The sequence below is a fragment of the Akanthomyces muscarius genome, chromosome 4 (genome assembly GCF_028009165.1).
Source record: "Akanthomyces muscarius strain Ve6 chromosome 4, whole genome shotgun sequence".
Taxonomy (NCBI): Eukaryota; Fungi; Ascomycota; class Sordariomycetes; order Hypocreales; family Cordycipitaceae; genus Akanthomyces; species Akanthomyces muscarius.
The window spans coordinates 2,988,526-3,006,529 of NC_079244.1; the positions used below are offsets into that span (position 1 = coordinate 2,988,526).

Sequence of the window (18,004 nt, forward strand, 5' to 3'; positions counted from 1 at the left end):
AACTCTACCTGGGTACAACCAGAGCTCACAGCTCAGTGGGCCAACTTTTTTCTTGGGAACTGTCGCCAGCCGAGAATCAGCCGGACCGCTGGGACAATCTTTCTACAGTAGCGGCTTCGGCGCTTTGGTGCTGGAAACAAAGCTCTCTCCACTGAAGCGCCACTGGTCCAACTGCTAAATCGGCGCCATTAGTCATATCGTCGCTGTTCGCACTGTAGTGGCCCGCGCAGCCGCACAGATCTGTACAGTGCGTTTTGTGCCGCAGACACAGTACGCCTTTTGATTGTTCAGAAATGGGCCATGGCAACGTTTGTCGTTGAGGTGACAAATCTTGGCTCAGACAATTCTTCTCTGCAACAAGGAAGCAGCAGTTGCAGGCGCAGATACGATGCCATCTCCCGAAATTATTGATCATTCTCCTCGCGAGGCCAAGCGTTCACCGCCCATTCCCACGGCTTCCAATCTGGTTCTCATTGACAACTATGACTCTTTCACCTGGAACATCTACCAGTATCTGACTTTGGAGGGTGCCACTGTCCATGTTATTCGAAACGACAAGATCACACTGGATGAGCTCATCAAGAAGAACCCGAGCCAGCTCATTATCAGCCCCGGTCCTGGCCATCCATCTACGGATTCGGGTATTAGCCGAGATGCCATTCGTCACTTTGCGGGCAAGATCCCCATCTTTGGTGTTTGCATGGGCCTGTAAGAATGTCTGGTCACTGCGTTTTCTTCAAAATTACTAATTCTTATAGCCAATGCATCTTTGACGTCTACGGCGGCGAGGTCAACTCTGCTGGAGAGTGGCTGCACGGCAAGACTTCGCCATTGACGCACGACGCAAAGGGTGTCTTCAGTGGTCTAGAGCAAGAAATCCCGATCACAAGGTACCACTCACTTGCCGGATCACCCGTCACTCTTCCCGAGTGCCTGGAAGTCACTTCCTGGGTCGCTAAGCCTGATGGCAGCCGTGGCATTATCCAGGGTGTCCGCCACAAGGAGTACACGATGGAAGCTGTGCAGTTCCACCCTGAAAGTATCTTGACTGAGAACGGACGCACCATGATTCGAAACTTTTTGCAGCTGCAGGGCGGTACCTGGGAGGATAACAGCCGTCTCCAGACAGCATCGAACCCTGTCAACGGCGCTGCATCGGCCACTTCCAAGAGCAACAACATTCTGCAAAAGATCTACGCCAGCCGTCGCGCAGCCGTGGACGCTCAGCGAGTGATTCCTTCTCAGAGAATGGAAGATCTCCAAGCTGCCTATGATCTCGGTGGCGCTCCACCTGCAGTGCCGTTCGTTAGGCGTCTAAGCCAGACTCCATTTGACGTTTCTCTCATGGCTGAAATCAAGCGCGGGTCTCCTTCTAAGGGCATCTTCAATATTGATGTTCGCGCGCCTGTCCAAGCTAGGAAATACGCTCTGGCTGGTGCCAGTGTCATCTCAGTCCTCACAGAGCCTGAGTGGTTCAAGGGAAGCATTGAGGATCTCAGGACGGTTCGCCAGGTCCTGGACGGTATGCCAAACAGACCAGCGATCCTGCGCAAAGAGTTCATCTTTGACGAGTATCAAATTCTGGAAGCCCGGCTCGCGGGTGCGGACACTGTGCTTCTTATTGTCAAGATGCTGGATCTTGAAACGCTCGAGCGTTTGTACAAATACTCTCAGTCTCTAGGCATGGAGCCCTTGGTTGAAGTTCAAAATGCTGAAGAAATGACTATTGCCGTCAACATTGGCTCCAAGGTGATTGGCGTCAATAACCGAAACTTGGAGACATTCGATGTTGATCTGGATACGACTGGTCGACTCCGCAGCATGGTTCCTGACACCACCATTATTTGCGCTCTGAGTGGAATCAACACATACGATGATGTCGTCATGTGCAAGAATGATGGTGTCAATGCCGTTCTGGTCGGCGAAGCTATCATGAGAGCGCCAGACGCTAGCGTTTTCATCAGCGAGCTGTGCTCTGGCAAGGCCCCGGCAGTTAAAAAGGAGCAACCTCAGCCCCTGCTCGTCAAGATTTGCGGTACACGAAGCGCCTCTGCCGCGAAGAAGGCTGTTGAATCGCATGCTGACTTTGTTGGTATGTGCCTGGTGCCTGGTGCAAAGCGTTGCATCAACGACGAGACTGCCCTCGCCATCTCCGAAGCAGTGCACTCCTTCAGCGGCACAACCAGTTCTAAGCCCGAGCCCTCAGTACCCGTCGCAGGTGCTGCCGACTACTTCCAGGGTGCGTACAGTAGACTCCAAAGCTCGCGGCCACGTCTTGTAGGTATCTTCCAGAACCAGCCGCTCAGCGAGGTCCTGGAGAAGCAGAAGCTGTACAACCTGGATCTTGTCCAACTGCATGGCGACGAGCCTCTCGAGTGGTCCAATCTCATTCCTGTCCCCGTCATCCGTGCATTCAAGCCTGACCATGTCGCTCTGGGTCTCCGCGGCTTCCATACCGTTCCTCTTCTCGACTCTGGCGCTGGCTCGGGGAAGCTGCTGGATGTATCCAAGGTCAAGGCCGTCTTGGAGAATGATCCTAATCTGAGAATTTTCCTGGCCGGTGGGCTGAACCCGGATAATGTTGCCGAGGCCGTCAAGGCGCTAGGCAATTTGGCCGACAGAGTCATTGGAGTGGATGTCAGCAGCGGTGTTGAAGAAGATGGAAAGCAGAGTCCTGAAAAGATTGAGACTTTCATCAAAAACTCAAAAGCGATTCGATAGAGCTGCAACTTCAGAAAAAAGTAAATACCCTTAAGAATTTAAAATAAAAACCATTTTATCATGAAGAGACCAGTTGATTTCTGTCACTGTGAGGGTGAATCTGTGTGTGCCAAGGTCGTAGCCCCCCCATGAAGCTGTTAGTTGTCGTGAGCGCTCTGTTTGTGAACTATATCTGCACGCCGGTCACCGCTCGCAATTGCAGCAAACGCGAGACTTGCTGATTGCGGCTCCAGGTCTTCTCCTCTTGCCCATCGCCATATATCTTCCTCCTATTCGGTCTAAGCAAGCTGACCTTGCAGGCGCGTTACCTTCAAGCCACTTCGCATTCTTTTACATCCGCAAGGGAACCATTCCGAACACAATGCCGCGCCAAATATTCAAGAATCACGTTATTGCATCCGCAGGGCCTCCTCCGCAGTCGATTACGCTTGAAAATCTACGACGTTGGATACCTATGCGCAAAGGTCGCTTCGCCGAGCCTTTTGACGATGAGGTCACCCACCTTCTCTGCACCCACGAGCAGTTCAAGAAGAGAGTGCCTCTAGGTATTATGGTGGCCGTAAATGCACAGAGCGAGTGCTAATGATTTCTTTTACTTCCGTCTAGTCAAGCAAGTTTTAAAAGGACACAAGCGCATCCACATTGTGCATTATGACTGGCTCGAGTTCTCTGCCGTGTTTAACAAGCGTCTCCCCGAACGGGAGTATTCCATGCGCAGCATCCTCGCCAAGAAAAGGGCAGAGCAGCGCGAAAGGAATCGGCAGGAGAATGGGAGACGAGAGGGCGAGAGGGGGGTAAATCCGAGTAAGTTCAATGCTTGTTCAAGCAACGACACTGTTGAAGTCCAAGCTAATGTCCCGTCTCGCATACAAGCCCTGTTCCATGTTTATCGAGACAGAGAATTTTTCGCGTACCAGATTGATCTCACTCGCAATCATTCTGAGGACGGTGAGTTTGGGCAGCGCTACATGATGACGGTGAATCCACGAGACAATCCTCTTCCTCTCACTGATCGCATCTGCTAACGCAGTCGGACAGCTTTGGGAGTCCAATGCAAAGCCGCATTTGTATTGGTTTACGGCCAAATTCATGCGACGAAAGGGAGACCCAAATGCCGCCTATCATCGCCCTAGCCCGTGTTCTGGCAAATGGCGCCGCGAAATGGATCTTTTCATGAACTTCTTCCGCATCAAGACGGGCATTGACTGGCACGACCGCGTTCTCCTCGAAGGAACTACTCCTCTGTCCGCATTTCAATACTGCCCACCGGTAAGCTGTGTTTGTTGCTAAACTCTGCGTTTCTCGACTGACTCGTCTTTAAGAAGGGGGGCAAGCCAGTCGGCAGGCGTCTTCGGTTCTCGTACGACTGCTGCGTGGAACTAAACCTGGAATGGAAGCAGCAAAATCTGCCGCAAGAGATCAGCCACGAAACAGAATATGGAAAGGTGGAAGACGCTGTCGGATCTGCTGAAGACGGTAAGCTGGACTCGGATGAGAATGATGACCATGGCAACTGTGCCATGGACCTTGACGAGGGGCTTGGCGGTGACGACGCATGCGCAACTCAGCAAATCGAGCTTAGCGACGCTCCATAGAGCGAGCGTCTCAGCACAAATGACAGCGACCACTCGCTTGACGAGGAGTTTTGCGAGGAGTTTTGCGAGGAGTTTTGCGATGATGAACCATGCGCAGCTCAGCAAACTGAGCTTGGCGAAGCTCCAAAAATCGAGCCTCTCGGCCTAAATGACAGCGATATCTCACTTGAAGAAGGTATTGCGGAAGTTGCAGGTGAACCCAGCGGGCGGCGGTCCATAACCGACGAGTCGTGAGGATGCATGGGCGCAATGAGAGTGAAATACAGAAGCATTTTAGAGGAAGCAGTTTTTCGAGTCGTTCGTGGTATCATTTCATATACATATAGCTCTCTGGCTCACATTAATACATTGGCTGCTTGTCAAACGCCGGGGCGTCGCTGACCTGTCTCAAAACCTCAGTTTCGGGAACACGAAGACTAAGAGCACCAGGAAAAGCATCAGTCCGTAGACCCATGCATAGAGCAGCATTCGACCCCACCATCCCTTGCCCTCTGTCATCTTCCGCAGCGTGCCCATGCGCCCGCGAGCCGCCTCCATGCTTTGCTCCGTCTTGGACATGCCGTCGCCCGCGCGGCTCACGGCCTCCTTGTCCGCCTCGAGGGTCGTCGAGAACTTTTTGGAGCTGGCCTTGAGTGCCCCGGCCATCTTCAGGATGGAGTCGGAGAGCGCGTCTTGCTCAGCGCGCTGCTGGTCGAGAATGGCCTCGGCCGTGGCGGTGGACGTCTGCGGCGGCGCCGGCTTGCGGCGGCTGGCGAAGAGCGCCGCACGCGCTGACGAGTGCGATATAGTAGCAGGGGCAGCACCCTCGGCGCCGTGACGGCCGCGCAGATTCTGGATAGTCTGCGTTGGGGCCGGAGCGACGATCTCGACGGGAGCTTCGGTCGTGGGCGGCGGTGGTGGTGGTGGTGTAGGCGACGAGACGAAGGGCTCTTGTATACTCGGAGATTCGGGCTCTGTATCGAGTGCAGGCGGCGTGTATTGCGGATCGGTGTCCTCGGCGGTTGAAGCTGCGCTCTGGCTTGGAGTTGGGATGAAGCCGCCCAATAGGTCCTCCTCGTCTGAGCTATCGTCCTCTAGCTCGTCCTCATCGGCTGCAACCTGTCGCAGGTTAGCGTCGGAGCCTTTCAAGTGAGTCATGGAATAAAATACCTGGTTCAGATCTTTTAATCTGTCTAGTAAAAGCTCGAGGGCATCTCGGTGCTTGGCAAGGAGAGGGCCAGCGCTAGACTTGAAAGGAGGTGCTGCGGCGTCCTGCTCAAGCTTCGATAGGCGGGTGTTGACGTAACCCAAGTTCTATTCCAGACCTGCTTTAGCAAACGACTCCCAGATACCAGGCAGCAGGTTTCTCGGGCTTACCGAGGCCAGCTTCTCCCTCTCGATGTAGCTTCGACGGAGCTGTCTCTCGCGCTCGGGGGTAGGATGCAGAATCGAGTCTTGCAATCGGCTCAGGATCTGTGCTATTTCGCTAGCTTCTGCCGCTGTTGAATCGCTCATGGATGCGAGCGGTGTTGATACGCGCGCCATGATGTTGTGGTGTGGTCTAGATTGGCAAAGGCCAAAAAGTTGCCAGGTCCCTACAGCTGGGATGGTTGGCCTGTGACGTGTGCGCGACCGACTGCCACTTAGCACTAGCCGCGCCCCGCCAAGCTGCACTTGCCAGACTACCCTATATGATCGTATAATTTATAACTGACAATTCTACAGCCAGAGACTCAAAGACAGTCTATAAAAGAAAATGTTATGGCTGCGTAGATGGGGGCCTCTAAATGCAATTTTTTTGGGTGACTCGCTCATTCATATGGTGACACGCCCACGGGTCAGTGGTACTAGTTGAAGGTGTATCTTTTGTCTGGATCAACTAACACCCGGATTTCTATACACTGCGCATTTTCACCGCAACAAAATCAGGAAGAGCTTGGTGGGTATAATGCATGTCCATAATTATGTGCCATTTACAAACTTCGTGTCCATGTCGAGAGCGATTCCCGCTCGTATCGTTCAGTCGTCTTGCGTGGGCTTAGCAGCCTCTTCTTCCGGTCGCACAGATTCCCTTAGTCGTTCTTCCTGTTTCCTCCAATGACTTCCTTCTTCATAATTGGAGCTTATCTTCAGTGCCTTTCTTAATCGCTCAGATTCCTTAATCTTAGCATCTGCCATGGCGTGAACCTGGTGCTCCTTGAACTGGCGTCGCGGACCGCCCGAACCCTTGCCAGCCTTCATTTCGTCAATAAGTTTTTGTCGAAGCTCGTCGCATTGATTTTCAATCTCGTCCTCATCTACTCTAAATCCAGACAGTCAGCTCGTCCGCCCGAATGTAAGTCCTCCTCGGCATCTTCTAACTTACTCGTCGTCCTCTAGCTTGTCGCGGAGCTCAAACACCTTGACCTCAACCTCGCGTTTGCGATCATGCTCAAGAATGCCCTGGTCAGGTTGCCGTTGCTTGTGGGGTAAGTAATCGGTATTCTTGGGATATGGTGCAGCGCGATCGCGCGGCCTCATGTGCGCCAGGTTCTTCGTGACGTAGCCAGAGGTTCCACTGCCACGGGGCGTGGACAGACCGACGTTATCGGACATGGCTTTGTATTCTGTAATGTTATAACCCGCGACGATGTGGGCGATGACCGTATGAAGCAGCTGAAAGCAGATGCTGGAAGATGTTGCAGTGGCTTTGGGTCTGGTAGAATTATAGTGGGGTATCACCGTAGAACGTCACCAACGGCCAAGATAGTAAGGCGGTGAAGGCGCATCATCGACAAAAGACGGCAGAATCGGGAGTCATAGTGGGGGACGAAAAGAGTCGACCAAAATACTAAGTGAGTCAAAGAAATTGCATACCTGTTCTGTGGCAGAGATATACAAACAAAATTCGCTCTCAAAGATCTCTTATTGCCTCTAATAGACGCCGAAGCCTTTTCGAGCAAAAACCCAGCAATATGCCACACCTGGACGAAGACAATGCGGAGGGCTCGGAGCCTCCGTTTGTCTTCCCGCCGGTGACCAAAGACCATATCCAGAATTGCTCCTATGACGCCTGGTTCCCGAAATATCGCAGCGCCTGCATCAAGTCAAGAATTATTCCACTTCCCGCAGAGTTTGTCGCCTATCTACAAGAGGACGGAATCATTCTGGCAGACGATAGCGACATCCTGGGTGAGGCGCAGGACGACGAGTGGCAAAGTGCCGGCGCCACTACTTCCAACAATGCGCTGCATCAAGACGCCGAGGACTCGGATGATGACACGGCATCGCAACTGCCTCCCAATGAGCGCTTCCCAGACACTCACAAGAAGATCAGAGATACCATTGAAGAGCTTGGCGGGGCTGTTGCGCCTAAGCTCAACTGGTCATCGCCAAAAGATGCCAAGTGGATTTCGGCGCACCAAAATTCTCTGAAGTGCACATCGCCAAACGACATATATCTTCTTCTCAAGTCTTCATCATTCATTTCCCACGATCTCGTCCATGCGTTTGACGGGTGCACATCTCCCGCGCCCAGTCGGCCTTTCAGCCCGATTCTCGTACTTCGCCCCTACTTTGCGCCTCACCAAGCCCTGGAGTTTAGGTGCTTTGTGAAGCACCGCCAGCTCATTGCAATTTCGCAGCGAGACTTGAACCACTACGACTTTCTTGCGGGTCTGAGACCGAACTTGTGGCGAAAGATTACCAAATTTTACAAAGAGACTCTGCGCCACACATTCCCAGACGCCAGTTTCGCTTTTGATATTTATGTTCCCGAAAACTCCCAAGCAGATGATGGGCTGGGAAAGGTCAGAATCATGGATATCAATCCTTGGGCAGTCCGTACAGATGCCCTGCTATTCAGCTGGGAGGAGCTACTTCAGCAAGAAGTTGCCAGGCCACTCTATGGTCCGCCAGCGAGCGAAGACCCAGCCGATATTAGCGGGGGAGAGACAACAGCAGACGAATTTGATGATGAATCGTCGCAGGAGTACAGCCCTGACTGCCTTCCTGAACTCAGAATCGTGGAGAAGGATGATCCTGGCGCATATAACTTCAGCACACCGCAATATTCGGCGCACAAGCTACCTAAAGAAGTTGTCGATGCTAGTTTGGCTGGCGAAGGAGGATTACGGGAGTTTGCACAGCAATGGAAGGATATTACGGAAGGACGTGGCGGCAGCATGTGGGAGCAGCCGGGTGCCGGTGGCGTATAAGCTCACTTACACCAAACGTGGTGGGCTAGAAGGACTTGATACTCTCGCAGGCGACCAACATAGTCGACTCAGGATAGTTCAAATTTTATCAAGTAAACCCAAAAGAGTACTCGTTCGATTCACAACACGCGTCCGATTCACATACCCCTCACCTGGCCGCGCACTCGGTGTTTTGCTAGGAGGCGAACGGGTGGCTCGTGCGCTCGCACTCCAAAAGCGCTGCCAGTTGCTGCCAGCTGCGAACTCGACTTACACGATCAAACACCGAATCGTTGCCCTGCCACGCACACAAGCAGCCACCCGGACTCGAAAACCGTCAACAATTTGCAAAACATCATCAGATATGCCCTCCCGCCCCCGACCGACAAAGGTTACAAAGCTCAATGGAAGTGCTCGTAACCGCAAGCCCCTGCCCGAAGCTGCGCAGCAAGAGCTAGAACACAACAACTATGCTGCTGCCAACGGAAATGTGAGCCAATACTTTAGCTTGCCCAATTAGCTTTTGGATCTTTGCATTAAATCGGAAACGAGTGCTTAATAAACACAAAGCGCCATGCTAATCGAAAACCATCAGGCCAATAGCCACGGTCCAATTGACACTCCTGCACCCTTTGGTCCTGGTCACCTGGTTCTTCCTCTTCGCCAGAACAGTCCTCTCCCCAGCATTGGCGGAGGTGAAGACCGCGACAGCTTTGCTCTCATACCCCACGACGCAAATCATTATCCAGTGCTCAGCCACCAACGGCCCCCGTACGCCGCCGAGCTCGCCTACTCGAAATACGGCGACGCCGTCAAGCTCGAGAGTGCGCTCTGCAAGAAGGTGGCCGGCGAAGAGGCTAAACGACCGCCCACGCAACGGCGCCCTGATCAGAAGCTCAATATTGAGCGCCGGAGCAACATGGAGGCATTCCTCGCTCATATGACGGGCCAGGTGCCGGAGCGGCCGTGCAAGAATTGCCACAAGGGCCACGGTCCGTGGACGGAGTGCGTTGTCTACGACGGGCAGATGTGTGGCAGCTGTACCAATTGTTGGTACAATGCTAGCGGCTCACGCTGCACGTATCATGGTACGTGAACGTCATCGTTCGGGGGAAGGAATCCCCACCCGAATTGTGACTTACATTGCAATAGGCAGCGGTACTGCCGCCGTCTCTGCCACTTCTCCCGCCGCACCGGCTCTAAATGGCATCCCGGATGCTGCACCAGCAGAGGCATCTCAAGAGGATGGAAGCAACATTCCATTTTATGCCTCCCCCAAAGACGACCTCAAGCCTATTCCAGACTGGGCGGCGCCCCAGCACGAGAATGAGAGCAATGTCTCCTCGCAGAGTCAGTCTCAAGGTCCGGAGCCTCTCCCTGTCCACGCACCGGAACAAATGGACTACCACCAATCACCGGTGCCTCACGGACTGCCCAGCGTAGGGTTAGTTCTCGGCGGAGGCGGCTACGACATGACCTCGGCCGCTCCTTGGACCGTTTGTGACCCTACACGCCGACTCATCCACCAGGCCATGGGTGATGTGGCCATGCTGACCCGACGAGACCGGTACATTGCCCGAATCGAAACAGCAGCCGAGGAGCTGGCTATGCGCATAGCCGAATTCAACGAGTACTCGAGGACTCCAGAGGGCATGGCTGACTTGCAGCATTTTCATGAGACTTCGAGCGCACACATGATGGCCCCAGGCCACACGCACGATGCACGGATGGAGAACATGGACACCGAGTCGGCCCATAGCGGCAGAACCATGCCCTGAACTGCTCGGGTGCGGTGCGCACCACAAGCTGATGATCATTAGCTTTTGCTCTGTCAAGTCGCAGCCAGGCGTATTTTGTCTTGTACGCACGATTTGCTTTCTTTCTTCACGCATTTTCGGCAATACTGCGACCATTTGCTTCTGAGATTTGCCCAAACATGATCCGCTATGCTTTTACTTGTATTTGACGCGTTTTGGTTTGGCCACGTTTCTGGGAGGAGAAGCTGTTTCGGCTGGAGGGAAAAAGGAAAGGATAAGGAGCATAGGTCCTTGCTATGTCGAAGTAAAAGGACGACTATGGGGAATAAGGAAAATAAGAAAGATGAAAAAAGTAAGAAAATCAAAAAGTGGATAAAGAGTAAATGAAAAAGCCCCAAACACTTTGCTCCTGCGGTAATAGTCTCGTGTTGTACCATCAACGCCGCACAGATGGGGAAATCGACTTTTCACTCGCCAGGGCTCTTTTCGTCCAGTATACAGGGCCAGGGTTTTAAAAAAAAGGTGTCTCATAATTAAACAAAGTAAATGCATCAACTGCCCGCGCCGTTGTGCCTCTTCATCAAGATGCCATCGTTTTGGTGTTTTTTTCCGTGTTTGAATTTCTCCCGTGGCTTCTTTACGTTGCCGCCGAGACACCAAACTTCCTTCCTCCTCCCCTCCGAAAAACCAGCAAAAAACCAAGAACTCAAAGATACGAAAATGAAGGGAGAAACAAGCGCTCTATTGCTTTCCTTCAAGCCAAGGCCTAGCCACACCCCCCCGAAAAAAAACCGAAAAAAAAACTTTCCCTCAACTTCTTTCTACATACATCGGCCAACTTTGAAAGGAGGAGCAAGGCAACGACGGAACAACAAAGAAATTTGGTAATCAAAGATTCAAAAAATGACAGGGAACCAGTAACAAGAGTAATAAAAATATGAGCGAATATCCACTCCGTTTTCTCCCCGCGAGCAAAGGCCGGTCTCGTTTTGCAACTCCCACAAGAGCAACGCGCGATTCAACGCCCCCAGACGGAAAAATTAGTCGTCATTTCTGCCAGTCGCACACTGTTCGCTGTTTCTCCTTGCTGTCGAGTAATGTAGCGAGACCGGTCGCGTGATGGGAATGACGATTCCACCGAGTTGATTCTGGAGTTTCAACGAATAAAGGAGCGAAATGTTGGTTCTGGCCGCAGGCTCGGGTTTGCTGGCATAATGACCATTGGTGTACATATTCGTAAGCCGCCTCCCCTTGGTCCGCATAGTTTCGTAATCGACTTAGGGTATTCATGGTTGCTAAAAAGAAAACACAAGATGAAAAGGGAAATAAAGCTGATAACAGAAGGTGGCTTAAATGAGACCACACAAGCGCAGGTTCTCCTGGATAATAATATCTGCAAGCTGTTAGCACAAGGGAATATATGGACCTCTGGAACGAAAGGGCATACCATTGACAGCGGCCATGACGAAGCGAATTTGGGTAGTGTCAGTGGCACACGTAAAGTGTGTGTAGATTTGCTTGTTCTCGTGTTGGTTGAGGCTGACGAAGCGGTTCAGGATGTAGTCGCAGGCAGCGGCGTAGTCGTCACCACCCTCGTAGTCGGGGAAGTAGTTCTTCATGGGGCTGACGGGCAGCTTCTCCTTGAAGCGGTCAATCTTGTTGAGGAAAAGAATGATGGATGTCTTGGTGAACCACCGCGAGTTGCAGATGGAGTCGAAGAGGGTCAGAGCCTCCTGCATACGGTTGACGGTCTCGTCCTCGAAAAGAAGCTGATCGTACTCGGAGATGGCGACGAGGAAGAGAATCGTGGTGACATTTTCGAAGCAGTGAATCCACTTCTTACGCTCAGAACGCTGGCCACCAACGTCGAACATGCGGTATGTGAGGTCGCCAATGATGAATGTGGTCTCGGTGATACCCGTGGTCTTGACACGCGAGCGGAGAACGTCCTGGTCATTGGGCATGTACTCGCCGGCGGCGATGCGAGAAATGTTGTCAAAGTAGCTGGTGACTCGTTAGTATCCATGGGGATAACAAGTTGGTCTAGGAGTGTAGCCAGGGTCAACTTACTATCTGGCCGAATCGTTGAGCTGGTACTCGCGCGAACGCTTGAAGCATTCTTGCACGCCGCGGTCCTTCCAGAGGGCCTCGATGGCGCCGCCAACCTCAGGAGGAAGGACTTCGCCTTCGATCTGAGCGGGCTGGATGAAGATGGTCTGGACATGGTACTCCATGCGCGAATCCTCGAGAGGGAGCTCGAGCGACTCCATGGCCTCTAGAATTACGCGCATGGACTGGACCGTGTTGCTGAAAATGATCTCCTTGAAGGATTCGCGCTCGTCGCGGGAGTAGCCACCCTCGTGGATGAGCTTCATCTGCTTGAGAATAGTCGATTTGCCAGATTCACCGGCACCTATTTAAGTGATTAGCGTGGCAGTTTCAGCGAAGCATCAACGGCCCGATCGCCTTTAGGCGATCTCTACGGGTATGCGCAGAGCCAATCCTGATTTAACTTACCCAGAAGTAGCATCTTGATCTCGTTGCGCTGCATCATTCTGTCGCGACGGAGCTGGTTCTCAATCTCCTCGTTGCGGGCCCGGCCCTCCTTCTCCTCTGCGCTCATTCCACAACCCATCTTGGCGGTTTGGGATTGATGATTGCTCTTGCGGCGCTTGTTTCGAAAAGGTTGGAAAATGTCGTCTTTGACGGTCGGGGATTATTGCGGGCGATCCTGATCGGAAGTTGCAAAGCCGTCGATGAGATCCTGTGTCTGCGGAGAGGGGTCAGCAAAATAGGGGAAGAGGCTTGGAGCGATATGGTGGCAGCACGGGCGTAACACAAGATGCTGTGCGGGAGAAATAACAAAGAGGGAGAACGACTTGGCACTACGACTGCAAGTCCACCGCACGGTATGGGATAATGTCAACGTCGCGACAAACACAACGCAAGGTTTGGCAGTGATTACCAGCGCGGCTGGAGCAGCGTAGCCCGCGTCCCCCGTATGTGGCTGGTAGTGGCGGACGCAGCGTAACAACAGCAGGCGAGGTTGGAGGTTGTAGGAAAACGGGCAAGAGAAACTTACCAATAAGACTGATGGCGCTAGGTCAGAAAATCAAAAGAGAAGCCAATTGAGGGCGGCGAGAGAGGGAAAACGGCGTACGATGGATGGAAGCAAGAAGGAAAAGGAAGCGGAATGGCGTCGATGCGCTGGCTGCAAGCAGAACTTACCTTGAGCAAATTGGTGTGGCTCGACAGAGGAAATGAGTTTGTGAGGGACACGACAGGAGAAAAAAAAAGAGGGGGGGACCGTGCTGGGGGGTTTCCTGGGGGGGCGAGCAGTGGACAGTCGGGGGTGGTAGCGGCCATGAGCGACGCTAGAAAGGGCGAGCGGGCGCTAGGATGGGTGGACCATTGGCACCGTCAGCAGGCATTTACAGCGGGCAACGACGCTACAGCCTGTAGTGTCGTTGCCCGCTGAAAGGCCACCAGAGAACAGCACGCAAGAGGCTGCTGGCCTGCGCCGACGCTAACCTAGGACTTGCCCACTGAGGAGCCCTGGATCTGGGTAGGTAGACAGTGCCGCACTGTGGCTCCTGGTGTCCAGGTACCTGCAGCCACGACATCTCGGCCAGACAGGGGGGCAGATCATTGGCTGCTCACCCCTGCCTTCGCGGCGGCCAGCTGCGCAATCTGGTGCTGCGTCTAATATCGCTCGTGTCCACCAGACAGGTACCGCGTACACAGTGTCCGCGGTCGAACCCGCTCACCCACCATCCTGGGCCACCCTGTCTGGTGCCTGGACGCCTGCGAACCTGAGACGACCAGGTCCAGCTCGGAAGCTCCTTGATGCCCCCCTCTACCAGCACCACTGTCAGCGACGGATTCGCTGGATCCTCACCCTCGCCCTACGACGGAAGTCCAGGTTAAACTTTGCGGCGATGCCTTTTTGCTGCCTGTTAACATATTTATCGGTAATGATCTGCATAACGCAGCTGTGCCTTACGATGTTCATCACGCATGGTGGCGTTTGCTCCCGCAAAAACCATCACCAGCAGCTGCAGCAGTGCCATCTCGGTTGCGCTGTTCTGCCGTCAGCCTCGCAGCCCATAGTCAAAAGGATCGACGCACGTCGCAGACTTGGTCTGACGCACTCAGTCGACTGCTCGACACTCTAGCACTCCCGCCAGCTATTCCAAACATCCTTCTATGTTTCGTACAAGCACAGATCGACGCATTGTTACTGGTACTCGCTACGCACGCCAGCCCCAGCCCAGCACAGTGCCGGCTGCACAATGCCGAAACTCCTTCATCTCGTTGCGAGTTCTCGTCCCAGAACAACCTAAAAAGAGGCCCGTGGTGGAGCCGCTTCTCCCGTTGGCAGGTCGCATCGTCCCTGTCGGCCTGGGCTGGCTAGTTGGGGGCCCTGTGGGCTTTTGGCCATTCGCTAGTGCCGGTGCTTTGGGACAATGATTAATGAATGGTAGGTGGTGAATGGCGAATGGCACGAATGGCTCTGGAGTTGTGGGGGCACGGGCTCCAGCGTTCGAACTAACTAATCAATTTCCACTGGCACAATGCCACGCGGGAACGCTTTGGCTGGACGCTGGGAATGAGATGGGATACCTGAACTTCACCTTCCAGGCAGCCCGACTCCAGCTGGGCCAAGGTAACACTGCGTCATACTACGCGTTTTCGGTTCCCGACAAGCTTTTGGAAGTAGCCTTACATTGTCGATGGCGAAACCTGACGATACACATGGTGAGGAATCTGGCCTTGGAGGCGTTGGTTGGCACAACAGTGCTGACCGATCTTGGAGACGTCGCCAAGACGTTGCCCATTCAGGAGAAACAGTCTCGTGGGGTGAGCCGGCCAGCTTCCTTCTCAGTTCCGCCATTGTCGAAAAGACCGCCTATCCCCAGGACTGCCTGTTATGCATTTGGGCGAGCAACCTTTGTCTTGCTTTTTCCCACCGTATCGGCACTATCCTGGGCTGCAGCCGAGATCTGCCTCGCAGCTGGGGCCTCATCTGGTGCTGCATTCTAGCAAGAATCTCAAACGAGGACAGACAGCTTTTCAAGACTCGCGGGCTGCGCAGCTCATGTGCAGCTCGCTTTGGCTTCGACTTATTGCACTCGGCACCCAGCTACCGGTATGTTGTAAAGGAGATCCAGTATTAAACCGGTGCCGCTCCCATTTTGCCTGGACGCAAATATCTGCTTGCCCAAATTATGTATGTCTCACCTATCCTGGCGAGCTGGCCTTTGTTCAACGAGATCTGCACACGGCGAGCTCTGAATGTTATTTTTGGGATGCGCGCGGTCCCTTGCATTATAAATTCTGCTCCTGAGAATATCTGCCGACAACCATGATGCCGCGCGAGCATGCGACAGCATGAAGCTGAGATTTGAGCTGCGGTACGCAGCAGAAACAGACTGAAGTCTCCGCTACGGTCAGTTGTTCTGGATCATGCGGGCCAGAGTTTTCATATGCATCGAGCATGTATTCGCGTTTTTTTTTTGCTGCAGCTATTGGCTGGCACCTTTCGAAGCCAGATCTGCGGCATAACCACTCACTTTACCTTGCCAGGTGCCTGGCTCCTCAGAATCCTCACAGCTTCTGTGGATTATTGTAGCGAGATTACTTGTGGTAGCGCCACTAGCAAATTGACGCCCAGCGCCACAACGGCGAAGCTAGACTCGGATTCGGCTGGTCTCTCTCAACCAGGCTCGCCTGGTCTGGTATTTATTAGATCGTTTCGGCAGCAAGTCGAAAGCCATTGGTGTTTGAGTTGTGGAGTGTGAGCATGAACTATCAGAAACAGCCCCTGACATGTGCATATTCTAGTTCAACGGCGAACGGGCCAAAATGCTGCGGGCAGTTGCTGTTGGGCGGCCCATCCAGCCCTTCAATAGACCGGACCCTCTCTGCGACAGGGCCACCCCTTGCAGTCTGTATTGTCCCCTGGAAGAATGGAGCGCACAAGGATGTTAGGGGGCTTCTAGAATGCCGGCCGAAGAACGTGACTTGCTGCTAACAAAGGCAAGTTTTTGGCTCTTTGTTGGAACTTGGCTGATATCTTGGTCGCCAAAATGCAGAGGCAATTGCTGACCAAGAATAGAAGAAGTGGTCGGAATCCAAGGCAAAGCAAAGAGCTAGCATGAACGGTCATGGCAACGCCAACAGCGCAGGGCGCGACCCTCAAGTGCCCGTCTTTGTGGCTCTCATCATCATGTTTGCACATGCTGCGGCGCGGCAGAGTCGTGGGAGCAACTGACTAGGAACCATCTGCATTCATTGCAAGCAACACAAATCTAGTGTATGAGAAGTGGACGCCGACCTCGAAACGTTGTGTCCGAAGGCCCCACGAGCGCCTGCAGTTCCGGGCGCGCACACGAGGCCTGCCGCAAGTGCTACAAGACTTTCCCGAACTGCACGTCAATGATTCAACGTTACTCATCATTGTCATCACAATGCCGCTTAGTCTTGTCGTTGAAGAGAAACCCCGAGCAGACCCTGCATCAATAATACTCCGGCAAGGCATATGCGAAGACCCCACCGGCGTTTAATTTTCAAAGAGCCCACGCAGCTGGAGCACGCACCAGATGTCCGCCTGGCCGGGTCATGAAAACCCGACAATGTGGTCCGTCGAAGTTTTAACCAGTTGCAACCCTCGTCTTGACCAAAGTTCTCCCAACATAACCAGTTGAGGAATGGCAGATTGCGATGCGAGCAGAATCGGCACGACTCAAATTCAACGGAAGCATTGACAACGCTCACGATAGTGTACTGCGAAGATTTGGCGACTGGCGGGTGCCTGCCATTCCTACCACCCACTGCACCTTGAACGCGGAGCAAGGCCGTTTGTTTCTGCTGCATTACACTACGAACCTTGCACACGCACTGAACTTGATCTCGATTATGGAATTGGATTTTATTCAAACTTCAGAGAGATGAAAGCAGTTTATTAAACGCCAGTAGGAAAATGCAAGGCTGAGCAAGAACAAAGGAAAGAGCCGTTAGAGATCGTGGCGAAACAACGTGAGAGCGGTGGAACAAGATGGAAGCATGGAAACGACAGAACAACGCGAAGCCTTCAAACTGGTACAAAGAGCGTAGAGTGAGGAAGCGTAAACTTGCAGGTAAGATCGGGCGCTGATGTGTTCATCCAGCTCTGGATCCAGCTCTGGCGCTTCCTGTCCAGGTCGTCGACGGTGGCGGCTGGCTCGTCGTCGGGTTGGCTGTTTCGACGACCTAGCGGGATGGCGCCGAAGGCATCCCTGGTGGCCGTCACGACTCGGCTGAGCGAAGCGCGCTTCCACTGCGTGCTGGAGGCGAGAGACAGGCGAGATGGTCTCCTGGAGAAGGAGGGCCTCCTGGTGAAGGCGTAAGACATGCGCTTCCTCAAGGTGGGCGTGTAAGTCTCCGAGTCGTCGTCGGCGGCGGCGATGGAGTCGAGCGAGGTCCTCTCGCGGAGGTATTTGCCCTCGCCATTGAGCTCCTTGAGAGCGATGTATCGGGGATCTTGGCCAAAAAACCGGTGGCGCATTGTGATTGCTTTTCGAGTTGTGCAGAGAGTAAGAGCGAGAAGGACTGTGTATGTCCGTTTTGGCGGCTGGCTGGTGGTATGGTGGTGGTGGTGGTGTGTATACCGTGTGGCTTGTATCACATATGTAGTGTAAGCTAGCTTGACGCTTAAAAGCCAGGTTAAGAGAGAGTGAAATAAGAGGAAAAAAGGAGCGTTGCAAGGTTGGAAAAAACGGTGCCGCTGTACTTGATA

General features: G+C 53.3%; 8 protein-coding genes across 10 annotated transcripts; 4 read left to right on the forward strand and 4 right to left on the reverse strand.

Moving 5' to 3' along the window:
* Positions 1 to 388: 388 nt before the first annotated feature.
* Positions 389 to 2,721, forward strand: LMH87_011678 (uncharacterized protein; the record flags this gene model as incomplete). Its single annotated transcript, XM_056200856.1, has 2 exons — positions 389 to 708; positions 759 to 2,721. 2 exons carry the CDS (start codon positions 389 to 391, stop codon positions 2,719 to 2,721), a joined length of 2,283 nt encoding a protein of 760 aa, XP_056052665.1.
* Positions 2,722 to 3,082: 361 nt separating this feature from the next.
* LMH87_011679 (uncharacterized protein) lies at positions 3,083 to 4,316 on the forward strand (the record flags this gene model as incomplete). Its single annotated transcript, XM_056200858.1, has 5 exons — positions 3,083 to 3,266; positions 3,328 to 3,525; positions 3,595 to 3,698; positions 3,760 to 3,990; positions 4,044 to 4,316. The coding sequence occupies 5 exons, from the start codon at positions 3,083 to 3,085 to the stop codon at positions 4,314 to 4,316; spliced, it is 990 nt and encodes a 329-aa protein (XP_056052666.1).
* A 312-nt stretch (positions 4,317 to 4,628) lies between these two features.
* On the reverse strand, positions 4,629 to 5,810 carry LMH87_011680 (uncharacterized protein; the record flags this gene model as incomplete). The annotated part of the gene is made up of 5 exons (XM_056200859.1): positions 4,629 to 4,646; positions 4,699 to 4,732; positions 4,795 to 5,414; positions 5,466 to 5,609; positions 5,673 to 5,810. The coding sequence occupies 5 exons, from the start codon at positions 5,808 to 5,810 to the stop codon at positions 4,629 to 4,631; spliced, it is 954 nt and encodes a 317-aa protein (XP_056052667.1).
* A 504-nt stretch (positions 5,811 to 6,314) lies between these two features.
* LMH87_011681 (uncharacterized protein) lies at positions 6,315 to 6,890 on the reverse strand (the record flags this gene model as incomplete). Its single annotated transcript, XM_056200860.1, has 2 exons — positions 6,315 to 6,597; positions 6,661 to 6,890. The coding sequence occupies 2 exons, from the start codon at positions 6,888 to 6,890 to the stop codon at positions 6,315 to 6,317; spliced, it is 513 nt and encodes a 170-aa protein (XP_056052668.1).
* A 359-nt stretch (positions 6,891 to 7,249) lies between these two features.
* On the forward strand, positions 7,250 to 8,491 carry LMH87_011682 (uncharacterized protein; the record flags this gene model as incomplete). Of its 2 annotated transcripts, XM_056200862.1 has the most annotated exons (2): positions 7,250 to 8,183; positions 8,264 to 8,277. In XM_056200862.1, 2 exons carry the CDS (start codon positions 7,250 to 7,252, stop codon positions 8,275 to 8,277), a joined length of 948 nt encoding a protein of 315 aa, XP_056052669.1. The 2 variants fall into 2 exon arrangements, with proteins under 2 accessions (XP_056052669.1, XP_056052670.1); XM_056200861.1 differs by having other exon boundaries at positions 7,250 to 8,491.
* A 343-nt stretch (positions 8,492 to 8,834) lies between these two features.
* On the forward strand, positions 8,835 to 10,248 carry LMH87_011683 (uncharacterized protein; the record flags this gene model as incomplete). 2 transcript variants are annotated; one of them, XM_056200864.1, is made up of 3 exons in its annotated part: positions 8,835 to 8,960; positions 9,066 to 9,558; positions 9,623 to 10,248. In XM_056200864.1, the coding sequence occupies 3 exons, from the start codon at positions 8,835 to 8,837 to the stop codon at positions 10,246 to 10,248; spliced, it is 1,245 nt and encodes a 414-aa protein (XP_056052671.1). The 2 variants fall into 2 exon arrangements, with proteins under 2 accessions (XP_056052671.1, XP_056052672.1); XM_056200863.1 differs by lacking the exon at positions 8,835 to 8,960 and having other exon boundaries at positions 9,045 to 9,558.
* A 1,328-nt stretch (positions 10,249 to 11,576) lies between these two features.
* On the reverse strand, positions 11,577 to 12,862 carry LMH87_011684 (uncharacterized protein; the record flags this gene model as incomplete). Its single annotated transcript, XM_056200865.1, has 4 exons — positions 11,577 to 11,620; positions 11,675 to 12,231; positions 12,298 to 12,640; positions 12,745 to 12,862. The coding sequence occupies 4 exons, from the start codon at positions 12,860 to 12,862 to the stop codon at positions 11,577 to 11,579; spliced, it is 1,062 nt and encodes a 353-aa protein (XP_056052673.1).
* Positions 12,863 to 17,320: 4,458 nt separating this feature from the next.
* Positions 17,321 to 17,773, reverse strand: LMH87_011685 (uncharacterized protein; the record flags this gene model as incomplete). Its single annotated transcript, XM_056200866.1, has 1 exon — positions 17,321 to 17,773. One exon carries the CDS (start codon positions 17,771 to 17,773, stop codon positions 17,321 to 17,323), a length of 453 nt encoding a protein of 150 aa, XP_056052674.1.
* Between the last annotated feature and the right edge of the window lie 231 nt (positions 17,774 to 18,004).